The sequence below is a fragment of the Lepidochelys kempii genome, chromosome 11 (genome assembly GCF_965140265.1).
Source record: "Lepidochelys kempii isolate rLepKem1 chromosome 11, rLepKem1.hap2, whole genome shotgun sequence".
In the NCBI taxonomy this organism is placed as follows: domain Eukaryota; kingdom Metazoa; phylum Chordata; order Testudines; family Cheloniidae; genus Lepidochelys; species Lepidochelys kempii.
Window position 1 is genome coordinate 70,887,674 of NC_133266.1, and position 12,852 is coordinate 70,900,525.

At 41.5% G+C, this 12,852-nt stretch overlaps 1 protein-coding gene across 8 annotated transcripts in view; it reads right to left on the reverse strand.

Annotated features, from left to right (window-relative positions):
• AGAP1 (ArfGAP with GTPase domain, ankyrin repeat and PH domain 1) overlaps positions 1-12,852 on the reverse strand; it is a 694,100-nt gene that overhangs the window by 218,454 nt on the left and 462,794 nt on the right. For all 8 annotated transcript variants that reach the window (XM_073306802.1, XM_073306800.1, XM_073306804.1 and 5 more), the window contains one exon: positions 5,027-5,195. In XM_073306802.1, the coding sequence (XP_073162903.1) occupies positions 5,027-5,195 (169 nt within the window). The remainder of the gene's footprint in view (positions 1-5,026; positions 5,196-12,852) is intronic.

The following is a 12,852-nucleotide window of genomic DNA, read 5'->3' on the forward strand; positions in this document are numbered from 1 at the left end:
CCTAGTAAGCCATGAAGAGGGCTCTAGCAATGATGGCAACCGCCATACCTGGGTGCCAGCCCTGGTAGAAAGACAAGGTTTGTGGTGCAAAACCACCTTAAGGATCCTCTGAATGTTGGGAAGTCTGCCCTAGGAGAGGTAGGTCTTGTTTAACTACCCACCCTGACATTCAGAGAATATGGCTGGTAGCATGAGAAAGAGAATCTCCCCCATTTCAGACTCTCACTACAGTTTGCTTTCTCCCTGCCTTTCTATCTGCTCTGCCCATGGAATGGACAGTTCAAGTTCTTCTGGACGGAAGGCAGAAGCATTCCTAAGTGCTGGGCAAGCAACTCCTGAAAGGGGGCAGTGTTGGAGCCAAACTTTCAGTACTAGAGCAATCCATCCACCTACCTTGTGGGAAGTGAGAAGCAGCTTGTTAGTTCCAGGTCATGGGAATCTCATGGAGAAAGTTGAAAACATATTGCTAGAGGTTTGTAACCTTTGTTGAGATGATACTCCCCTCGACTGTCTTGTGAGAATAGCACCGGTGAATGGTAGGAGGACAGAGCTTCTAAATCCCAACAAAGGATGACATAGGAGTAAGAACCTTGACCTACAGATCTTGGCTCTCTAGAGCAGCGCTGTTGGTTCTGTCATGCTGCTGACTGGCTTACCAGTCTAACTATAATATCCCCACTCTACTCACCCACGCCCAAGTCTGTTAAAGTCTCAGGGCAGCAGCGAAAGGGCACTAGAAATTCTGCTGCCCTGAGACAGGAATAAGCTGTGTTGAGGAATTGTTCCCTCAGCTCCACTCTCTATTTGGCACTGAATTGTAGTCTGGCCCTGATCTGCTCTGGTGAGTGAAGTTAAGCACAGAACTAGTATTGCAACTATACACCAAGTTGGACAATGGGAAAGATGCTGTATGCACCTGCACCTCCTAGCGTGACCCTTCCCACAATCCTATTAATAAGGGTTTGCTGCAGTTTGGCTCCCCTCCTACATCACACGCTGGAGGACAGCATATGCTTCATAGGGATTGATGTCCAAACAGAATGACCTGAATATATACCTCACTCCGATTGGTTGAAGAAGATGCCAAAAGGGTAGAACTGCCTCTCAAAGACACTCACATCAGGACTATAAAGCGTCTTTTGCCTACTAAGTTATGTCACCAATTCATACATTTAAAAAAAATGTAAAATACTTTAAGGATTTATTTCTATTTTTTAAAATGTAAATAACAATAATCCATCAACCCCCTTCAAATGCGAGTGAAAAGGTCACAAATATCAAAGTTGATTGCTAACTCGGTAATAAAGGGGAAAAACCATCCCAGTGATCAGCAGTGTTTTGATAAATTGGCCATGTGGTTGACTAAGGAAAGAGGTGTCTAATCAGCAACGTTTTTTTTTTTAGTACATCAGATGCAGCAAGCCTGCCAAACCACCAATGGGGCCACTGGACGACTGAGATGCTAAAGAAACACTCAAGGAAGACCAGGCCGTTGTGGAGAAGCTAAATTAATTCTTTCCATCAAGTCTTCACAGCAGATGATATGAGGGAGATTTCCACACCTGAGCCATTCTTTTTAGATGACAAATTTAAGGTGTCAATAGAGGAGATTTTGGAACAAATTGATAAATTAAACAGAACTAAGTCACCAGGATCAGATGGCATTCAGCCAAGAATTGTGAAGGAACTCAAATATGAAATTGCAGAACTACTAACTATGATATGTAAGCTACTGCTTAAATCAGCCTATGTACCAGATGACTGGTGTATAGCTAATGTAATGCTGATTTTTTAAAAAGGTCCCAGAAACAATCCTGGCAATTGCAGGCTGGCAAGCCTAACTTCAATATCAGCCAACTGGTTGAAACTATAGAAAAGAAGAGAATTATAAGACATCTAGAAGAATATGATTTGTTGGGGAAGGGTAATCATGATTCATCAATTTATTACAATTCTCAGAGTGTCAACAACCATGTGGACAAGGGGGATTCCCTGGATATACCATACTTGGACTTTCAGAAAGCCTTTGACTCCATGCTCTGGAAGTCCCTAAGCCTCTGACTGCCAGATGCTGGGACTGGTCAACAGGGGATGGATCACTCAAAGATTTCCCTGTTCTGTTCATCCCCTCTGAAGCATCTGGCACTGGCCACTGTCAGAGACAGGATACTGGGCCAGACAGACCATTGGTCTGATCCAGTATGGCCGCTCTCATGTTCTTAAGGTCCCTCACCCAAAGGCTCTTAAGCAAAGTAAGTAGTCCCGGGTAAAAGGGAAGCTCCTCATGGAACAGTAACTGGTTAAAAGACAGGAAACAAAGGGTAGGAAAAAATGGTCAGTTTTCACAGTGGAAAAGTTAAAATAGCAGGGTCCCTCAAGGATCTGTTCTGGTATCAGTACTGTTCAACATATTAATAAAGGATCTGGAAAAATGGATAAAGAGTGAGGTGGCAAAGTTTGGAGATGATACAAAATTACTCAAGATAGCAAAGTCCAAATCAGACTCCAAAGAGTTACAAAGGGATCTCTCAAAACTGGATGACTGGGCAACAAAATGGAAGATGAAATTCCGTGCTGATAAATTCAAAGTAATGCATACTGGAAAACATAATCCCAACTATAAATACAGAATTATGGGGTCTAAATTATCTGTTACCACTAAAAAAAAAAAAAATATCTTGGACCATTGTTGAAAGTTCTCTGAAAACATTCTCTCAATGCGCAGGGCCAGTCAAAAAAGCTAACAGAACGCAAGGAACTATCAGGAAAGGGATAGATAGATAGAAAATATCATAATGCCACTACATAAATACATGGTATGCCCACATCCTGAATACTGCGTACAGATGTGGGTGCCCTATCTCAAAAAAGATATATTGGAAAAGGTTCAGAAAAGGGCAACAAAAATGATTAGGGGTATGGAACAGCTTCTGTATGAGGAGAGATTAATAAGACTCGGACTTTTCAGCTTGGAAAAGAGATGACTAAGGAGGGATATGATAGAGGTCTATAAAATCATGACTGGTGTGGAGACAGTAAATAAGGAAGTGGTATTTACTCCTTCTCATAACACAAGAACTAGCGATTACCAAATGAAATTAATAGGCAAAACACACAAAAGGAAGTATTTCTTCACACAGCCCACAGTAAACCAGTGGAACTCTCTGCCAGAGGATGTTGTGAAGGCCAATTGCCTGTTAGGTTCACTCCCTCAGGGGCACCCGGCATTGGCCACTGTCAGCAGACAGGATACTGGGTTGGATGGACCTTTGGTCTGACCCAGTATGGCCATTCTTATGTTCTTATGACTATAACAGGGTTCAAAAAAGAGCTAGATAAGTTCATGGAGGATAGGTCCATCAATGGCTATTAGCCAGGATGGGCAGGCATGGTGTCTCTAGCCTCTGTTTGCCGGAAGCTGGGAATGGGCGACAGGGGATGGATCACTTGATGATGACCTGTTCTGTTCATTCCCTCTGGGGCACCTGGCATTGCCCACTGTCGGAAGACAGGATACTGGGTTAGACGGACCTTTGGTTCCTATGTTCTTATGTAATACTGTGTGCAGTTCTGGTTGCCCCATCTCCAAAAAGATATATTAGAATTGGAAAAAAGTACACAGAAGAGCAAAAAAAAAATTATTAGGGGTATGGAACAACTTCCATATGAGGACAGATTAAAAAGACTGGGACTGGTTCATCTTAGAAAAGAGATTATGAAGGGGGGATACGACTGAGGTTTATAAAATCAGGAATGGTTACGAGAACACGTATAGGGAAGTTTTATTTATCCCTCCACATAACGCAAAAACCATGGGTCACCCAAATGAAGTCAATAGAGAGCAGGTTTAAAACAAACATAAGGAAGTACTTCTTCACACAACGTACAGTCCATCTGGGGCACTCGTTGCTGGAGATGTTATGAAGACCTAAACTATAGCTGGGTTCAAAAAAGAATTAGATAAGTTCATGGAGGACAGGCCCATCCAGGGCTACTAGTGAAGATGGTCAGGGACACAGTCCCATGCTAGGGAGGTGGTGGAATCTCCTTCCCTAGAAGTTTTTAAGGTCAGGCTTGACAAAGCCCTGGCTGGGATGATTTAGTCGGGGATCGGTCCTGCTTTGAGCAGGGGGTTGGACTAGATGACCTCCTGAGGTCCCTTCCAACCCATATATTCTATGATTCTGTGCTCTGGGTGCTCCTAAATGTCCCACTGCCTGAAGGTGAGTCTGGACGACAGGGGATGGATCACTCAAAAATTGCCCTGTTCTATCCCTTTCCTCTGAAGCATCTGGCACTGTCCTCTGTCAGAAGACAGGATATTGGGCTAGACAGATCCTTGGTCTGACCCAGTATGGCCATTCTTATGTTCTCTAAGAAATGAAGCGTCCACTCTCACCCACTGTTCCCTGCTTCCGGTTTGGAGGAGCATGGGACATTTTAAAAAGGAAGCTGCGCTCTCACTTTCTGCAGCACAGTGTATGGGAGGATTTTGCAAATGAAGATGTTCCTCTTCTGACCCTGCTTCCAACAGCTGACAAGAACATGGAGAGGGAAGAGACAAAAGTTGGACATGGGTGCTGTGAATCCCATTGGCAAATTGGAAGTGCTCTTTTCCAATGGCATAAATCTCCTGTTTCTAGCCCAGCAGGGATGCAACATATTGGACCCAATAACCTCGCACTGGGACAGGACTGAATATTTCTCATTGTTAGCCTTTGTGTAATTTAGAAGGGAAATAAGGAAATATTTCACTGGCTAAGCTCTTTAAAATAAATTAAAAGGTGGCAGTTCAAAGGTGTTCAGAGGTTTGAGATCTCTTGTGGGAAATGGATTAGTAGACAGAGGGAAAGTTTAATAGTCATGGATGTCATTTGTCACTTGAATTTGTAATTTATTTCATAGCTATCATTTCCACATAGGTGGTATATATGTATGAACATATGCATTCACTCTCACACACTAATGTATTTGACTGGAAGAGAACATATGTTCTTTTGTTTTGCTCAACTTGCTATTCTCTTACCTGAATTAGGAGAGATGTGTAAACTGCTCATGTCTTTGGACATGCCATTCGTTTTGGGACTGGAAATGGGTGCACAAGCTGACGTCGCTCGAGGTGGCCTCTTTCCTGGCACTTTCACAGTAGTTCTCAAAAGGTCGATTTCTTTTCCGTGAACATTCTGCATATAGTCCTGCAGAGAAACAAACCAATACAAATCAAAAAGGTACAAGAAAACTAGAAGTTAGAATAGTATATTAAGAACTGGAGACTAAAAGTGGGAAAAGACTTTCATAATTCTTTCTTATCAAATACATAAATGCACCAAGAGGACAGATCCTAATGCAGAAAGAGGTTGGTCAGTGGCTTGCATAGAAACAACCACCTGTCTACTAGGATTCTGCAGCACAGCAAATTACACTCATCTTCTTTACTCCCGCACAGAGTCTCCAGAAAAAAGAGGCCTTTGCATCTGTTCTCCAAAGAGAATTCTTCCATAGAATTCTCTAACAGTATGTGGGGTGACCAATGTAATAGTATTGTCATGTAGACTTAGCCAGACTAATAGCTACTATATCTGAAGCAACCAGATATTTCACGAATAGGGCCAAAAATTGAGTGGTTAGTATGCTAGTGGTACAAAACGGCATGTACAAAAACCAGAGTTGCATATTTCTGAGTTCCTCAACTCCATAGGTAACTATGGAAATAAAATGGATTGAAACGATCTTATATTGCTCTCTTTTTTGGAAACAGTCTTGTAATTCTTAGTTGCCAGGCTAACATTTATTTTTGTGATAACAACGATGTTCTCTTCAGGGTTGTTTCCCATTAAGTAATTGACTTGATTCCATAATGTTGGGATTAGGAAGGCTGAATTAAAGTCAGAAGGATTAAAATAGTTTTTTGCACGTAGGCCTGTTATGGGTCCAAATCACTGCAACTCTTACATGGCTACAATTTGGTAAATTATTTATTTTCCATAAACACCACTTCACCTTTAACACAGCAACACAAATTTTACAATATGAAATACACATTCTGTTTAAACATGCTGAACTCTGCTACTGGGGCAATACTTATTTTCTGGTAGACTTATCCAATTTGATAAAGAAATTATATCAGATTTCTTCAGGTTGTTTGTGAATGCAGTAAATATCTACATGGTATGAAGGGGGAGTCGGAACAGTTCACTGGAGGTTTTAGAGTGCAGAGTGACACTGAAAATTAAGTATCAGAGGAGTAGCCGAAAATTAAAAAACCCTCCCTTCACTAATTTCTGGTACAGTACAAGATGAAAAGAATAGCTCCCCTTATAAAACATCAACTTGGTATAACTTTCTTGTTCAATGCCAATTCTTCACAAATTAAAATACAATAAGAGGAACGTAATTGAGCATTTATTGCTTATGGGCTCTAAAATGAGGCTAATCAGATAGTGACTAAACCTCAGCATGCGCTCTTTTAATAGACACATTTTATTTAACATACAATAACTGATGTATTCCATTTAAATTTTGCTAATGGAGAAGTTTAAAGTGATCTCTACAAATTCTGGAACTGGAGCGAGTACACAAATCACCTTTAACACTCAGTTTCGGAAATGTCTCAGGTGCAGATTAAGTTGCCTTAAATAGAGAAGGAATCAGGTTTGAAAGTGAGGTATAAACTCACTGAAGAAAGAGTAAATTAATGTTGGGAAGCAGGAAATAAATATACTGTAACTATTATTTTACTATTAAACAAAGGTGCCCAAACAAAATAGAAGCCCCACAAGCACTAAATGACAGTTTACATTATTACTTTCTATGGATGTACTGAATGCACATGACAAAGACCCTTTCATTCTGTGCTGGGTGCATAATAATAATCCTGTACATTTCCCTGTAAAGGGAGAGAGGAAAGCACTGAGCTTCCTTCCACTAGGATGTCAACTCCCTCCTAGCCCTGCATCCACGCATCTTAGATCTGTACTTGAATTAAAAGTTACAACTACAAAATAATACAGCATGGTCAGAAGAGTGACGTGTGGTTTGATCAGATTAGAACAGATGAGGGTCTCGCTGTCATCTGGAATATGATGTGTTAAAGAGAAGACAGCAAGTCTGATTTGATATGCAAATGTTACAGATTTAACTCCCCTAGATGTTAGTTGTAGAAAACGCTGATCTGAGAAAAAAGGGGAAAAAACTCTTTAACAAGGCATGAGGGTAATTCAAAGCCAAGTACTTTTAAACAGCACTTAACAAGTCCCTAGAGCCTACTCAACAGCAGGCCACCCCAGAAGTGCCATCTTCTGCCCCTCAACAGCTTGAAAAAGTAGTAATTGCAAATCCATTTGCATTTTTCTTCTCAAGTTGTCCATGTTCATCATTCAGCACTGTGAAAAAAACAAGCACCAGAGCAAAGGGAACCCTCCCCAAATGCGTCAATAACAAGATAACGGAGTGCCTGAATCCCCCCCACACTCCTGCTCTTACACCTTTGCCATCAGTTGTTTTTCACATTTCACTCCTAATTATGTTGCATCTATTGCCGTATACTTAATTAGCTGCATTAATGTGATTTCTTTTCACATAGTCAAGCAATTAAGAGCTATGATTGAGTTTCATTCAATTAGCCTCAACAAACATGCTAATTGATGTCCCAGATGCAAATGAGGTGCAATGAGAGAAACCTGCTAGCAATCGAGAGTTGTGTCAGAGAGACACAGCTCTCAGCTTGCTGACAGAAGCACAGCTTAACATGGCTACCACCTTCTGTGGAGCTGCCTTTCGAGGAAGGGAGATAAGTCATTAATGCCTCAGTGTACCAAACAGATCCCTACAGGAATACCGTGCTGCACTGAATCAAATCAATGTCGTCTCCAGTTCTCACAGCAATGGCAGGTAGTTGCACTGTAAGTGGGGAAAATGTGAGGCACTTTACTAGGATTTGGTAGGCGTTACAGATATTGTAACTACCGCATACACAACTTCTTTAGCTAAAAAATTGTTTAAAAAAGTGTTCATCTAATCTCCGAGCTTGTGAAATACTACATAAGTCATGGCCTACAGTTATCAGTAACTGGCGACTTCATCTTAGTCAGCTGTGGGGCATGCTGGTACTTGAAGTTAAGCCTAGAACACATCAATCAATCAATATTCCCTAAAAATACACTCACTATATTGATTCTCATTGCTTTTCATCCTGAGGTAACACCTTTAGCAGTTTGCTCAAATATAGCGCCACTGAGTGTTAATTTGACTACTCAAGGCAAGTGACTAGTATCTATAAGACTAAATTAACTGCTAAAATACCCGTGATTGCCATAGAAAGGACAAATACTTCTGGAAGCTGCAAAATGTTATTTAATAACACCTCAAAATGAATTGCCCATAGTGAAAAGACATGATACACAATAATACAGCTTTCTTTTCAGAAACACTATAAATGGAAATATAATTAAGTTAAACAGTGAAATGGATGGAAGCTGCTTAGGCAAACACAAAGACTGACTAAAGAGATAGATATGACTTTGCTTTCTAAATAGGCCTTGTCTTGAGAATATTTAATACTGCTATTTAAGGATGTTCCTTACTGACTGGAATAAATAATTGCAATGAAAACATTACACAACTGTTGGTATACATTCATGTGGGCTTCAGTTTTTTAAATCACTCTCACACAAACAAAATTCAGTGAACACCGTGTCCAACTATCATACATTCATTCCCAAAACAATTAGAATCCTCCTTTATAAAAAAAAAATCTAATAAAAATTGCTATGAAGAATTCTTCAACAAAACCACTATTCATGTTATGGAAGCACACAATCTTGTCTAGAGGGAAAAAAAATCAAACTTTAATTTTCAAAACTTAAGAAAGGAACCACAAAAATGTCCTTCCATATCACATAACATTGGGCACAGTAGTTTAATTTCTTCTCTACACTACTGTCTGCACATGAGAATAGGCCTTTATTTCAACACTGCTTCAAATAAGAAAAAATCAGAACACAGCTCCACCAGGTTTGGAGGCGTGTACAATGCTCTCTTACAACACAGACACAGAGTTTATTTTAAAGGCAGAACTATAGGACCACGCGCGTTCCTGCAGTATGTTCCCTCCATTCCTCATGTTGCCTGTCTGGACTCTACATGCCTTGGCACAGGAACTATATTGTTCATATGATTTAAATGCACAGTACATTGTGGATGAAATACAAATAAATAAATTACCAAAGTCTATCAGCTGCATTTCACTTTTTCTATTTCCAAAACCTAGTTTATTATGCAAGAATACTCTCCATTTGTTCATGGCTCCATCGCATTTAAAAAGTTACCCCTGCCATTGAGCAACCCCTGCAAGCACCCAATCACTTTTGTTTCTACAACCTGACTAATAAGCTAAGAACAGCTAGTGAAATGTACAAACTAATACAATATGCAAACTCAATTTTTAGAAACCAAATACCATAAACTTACTTCAGGTTTAAAATCCAGTATATCTGACGGCCTTAATCTCCAGTGCATTTCTCCTTGTGGTTAAACAACATTTGTGAAAAGTAGGTGTAAAATACTACCATTCCAATTACTTTGCACAGATATAAATAACCATACAAAGAGCAAGGAAGCATAACCCACACACCTCCTAGATGTGGTGTTCTGTCCCATCTAGTGGCACCGAGACCACTTAGAGAGAGATAAAATGAGTCTGCTCTACAGCCTTAGCTAACAGTCAGTTGGCTTTTAGCTCATACAGTAGAGGCTCATGCACTAAGCTCCAGAGGTCCCAGAATTGATCCCACCCACCACCGTCCGGGGTCTGTCAGAGTTACAGAAGCAGAGATGGAGCTTGAGTATTGCAAAGCAAGTGAGACCTTTAATAGAGAATGAAATGATCAAGTAGATAGCTATAGACCCTGGGAGCCTAAGTGGGAGTATTCTGCACTGCTTTATGTGATATACAAAAATGAGTGACTCAGATTCTTGCTGCAAAAGCAGACCAGGACCGGGAGACACTGTACCTTGTACTGTTGATACTGGACAGTTCTGAAATTACAGTGAAAGGTCCTATGTTCCAGTGTGGTCCTCCATGCATAGAAACCATATCAGCTCTTTCCCTGGGAGGCCTCAGAGCAGGGGATTCTTCGGACTCCGTCTGGTTGCATTTGGATGGACTATAGTTGAAGCAGCCCTTCTCCACAATCCTTCCCCTCACACGACAGAATACACATACTGTTTACCATGATTAGGGCCCTACCAAATTCACGGTCCATTTTGGTATATTTAACAGCTATAGTATTTTAAAAATCTTAAATTTCATGGTTTCAGATATTTAAATTATAGTGTTGTAATTGTGGGGGGTCCCAAAAGGGGGTGGGGGGTCACAAGACTATTGTAGGAAGTTTGCAATATTGCCATCCATACTTCTGCACTGCTGCTTGTGACAGCCCTGCCTTCAGAGCTGGGCTCCCGGGCAGCAGACACAGAGCTTCCTGCAGCTGGCAGAGGTTCATGGAGGTGGGTCTGACTGGGCCCCGGGAGCAGCCCATGCTGGGGAAGAGGAAGTCCAACCCCTGCCCGGGCAGAACTAGCAGCTGGAGCCAGATGCATGGTAGGAGCCCCTGGCTGGGATGCTCCCAACCCTGCTCCTCTCCGGCTCTGGGCCCGGCCCTCAGGTTTAAAGGGGCCTTGGGCTGGCTGTGTGTGTGTGGAGGCGTGGGGGTGTGTGTGAACACAGCGCCCTGGGCAGTTGCCCACTGTGTCCATCCATAAGGCCCACCCCAAAAGTGACAACCTCCCTGTACCATGCCACCCTCACTTCTGCTTTGCTGCTGGCAGTGGTGTTACCTTCGAAGCTGGGCGCCTGCCCAGCAGCCTCTGCTCTGTGGCCATCTAGCTCTGAAGGCAGTGCAAAAGCAAGGGTGGCAATACCAGGGAGTGCCCCACAATTGACAGGTTTCACAGTGGAGACTAGATTTCACAGACGGTGATGCATTTTTCATTGCTGTGAATTTGGTAGGGCCCTAACCACTGACAGCTGTTTGGCTGAGTACACTCTTCTTGCATGCTCAACATCAAAACACTCATTGCAAGGTTACTGTGTGTCACAAAATTAATGTACCTAAACCTAATCTAACCTCTCACTTCTTAGAAAGTCCCGGAAAAAAACTGGTCCCTCAAATTTTCATTTTCTTTCTTGCATTCCTTTCCCTCTCTCTATCTCCCATCAATAACTTACTCTAAGGTAATAAAATACAGAATTTAACCTGAAGAGTGTTGGCTTTTTCCAGTCAAATATTACGTGGTACATGAATATTTCTGTAGTCTTCAAAGTGTTAGCAGCCAAAAAAAACACACACTTCCCATTCTGTGACTTGTGTTGACACAATCTGACAGCTCCCATTCCCCATGCTAGAAACTGGTTAAGACACAGGGCAAGTAGTTAGGAGTTCTATTCCCACTACTATTATTGGTTTGCCCTGTGGTGCTGGGCCAGATATTTGATACATGTATGTCAGATTCCCTGTCAGCAGATAGGAGACCCAGCTTGTCTATCATACAGAGATGTTTGTGAGGCTCACTGCATTAAGGCTTCCTTATCCATAGGTGAAAGATGCTGCCGAAGTATTAAAACAGAGAGCCCGTGTTTGTATCTCAGGATGGAATGTTGGAAGTTTTTGGAGAGAGGGAGCTAAGATCAAGATGGCATATTTTAGAGAATAATACTGACTTAGGGAGCCGTGAATGGTAACCTGCAAAGCTATTGTTCATTGTCAGCAACAACTGCTTTGTCAGAAGCGGGTGCGAGACGTGGACTGGTAAATGCTGAAGCCGTACTTTTGTGTGTACATGGCAGTCAGACATTTTTATTGCAAAATGCCGTCTGGAAAAGATGCAAAACAAAATTGCTAAACTGCAAAGGAAAAAAAAATAAGGGGGAAAAACAAAAGGCCCCCTTCCCTTTGCTTATTGAGTTCAAAGGCATAACATGCAGCACCCTGCAGCAAATGGGAAGCTACACTAATTTTAAAACCATAAAACGCTATAAAGTGCCCTGCGGGGCAGGACTACACTGAAGCTAGTTGCACCTAAATAAGACATGGTTCATTTACTTCACAGCTTAGCCTAATGTAATCATCAGTGGATTTCTAGCCTAGAGTTGTAACAGGCAAATAGCCGATACTGCGGAGGCGACACTCCCAGCCATAGAGGGGGCCTCTGCTATATTGCTGTTGATTAGAAAATTTTTCAGTTTTGACAAGCACTTAATGAACATAAATCGCACCTTGATTGGTTTCCATTTGGGGCCACAGGCACACCTGCAAAAAAACAACAATCTCCAACTCCACTTCCCCCATTCTTCGCAGAGAACTCAGCAAAAAACCTACAGTCCGGTTATGAGCCACATAAGAAAATATTTATCACAGGTTTCTGTGCAAGCAGCAGTGAAAGAACATTTTCCCTAAACTCCTTCCTACAGAGAGATATGGACATTACGTCCTTTAACATCTTAGTGCACTGTGATTTCTTAAAAGGTACTACAAAGCTACCTCCCCAGAAAATAACATTGGGGGACAATTAGTCATTTTAAAATGTGTGTGTCAGTCTGTTCTGGAAAACACTCTGATCAACCTAAAGCTCCTTCTGAGAAGGTCATTTTGTTCCCTTACTATTAACATTGGGAACTGAGACCCTGAAGTTAAAGGAATAAAATAAACTTTCACTGTGTCTATGCTATAGTATTAATCAGATCAGTTGATGCTTGGGGACGGAGCGGTCTTTCAATGTATAACACCAGATCTCAAACATACAAAATATTTAATTTTTCATAGTTTGCACATTGTCATGGAAATCTGAGCAGGT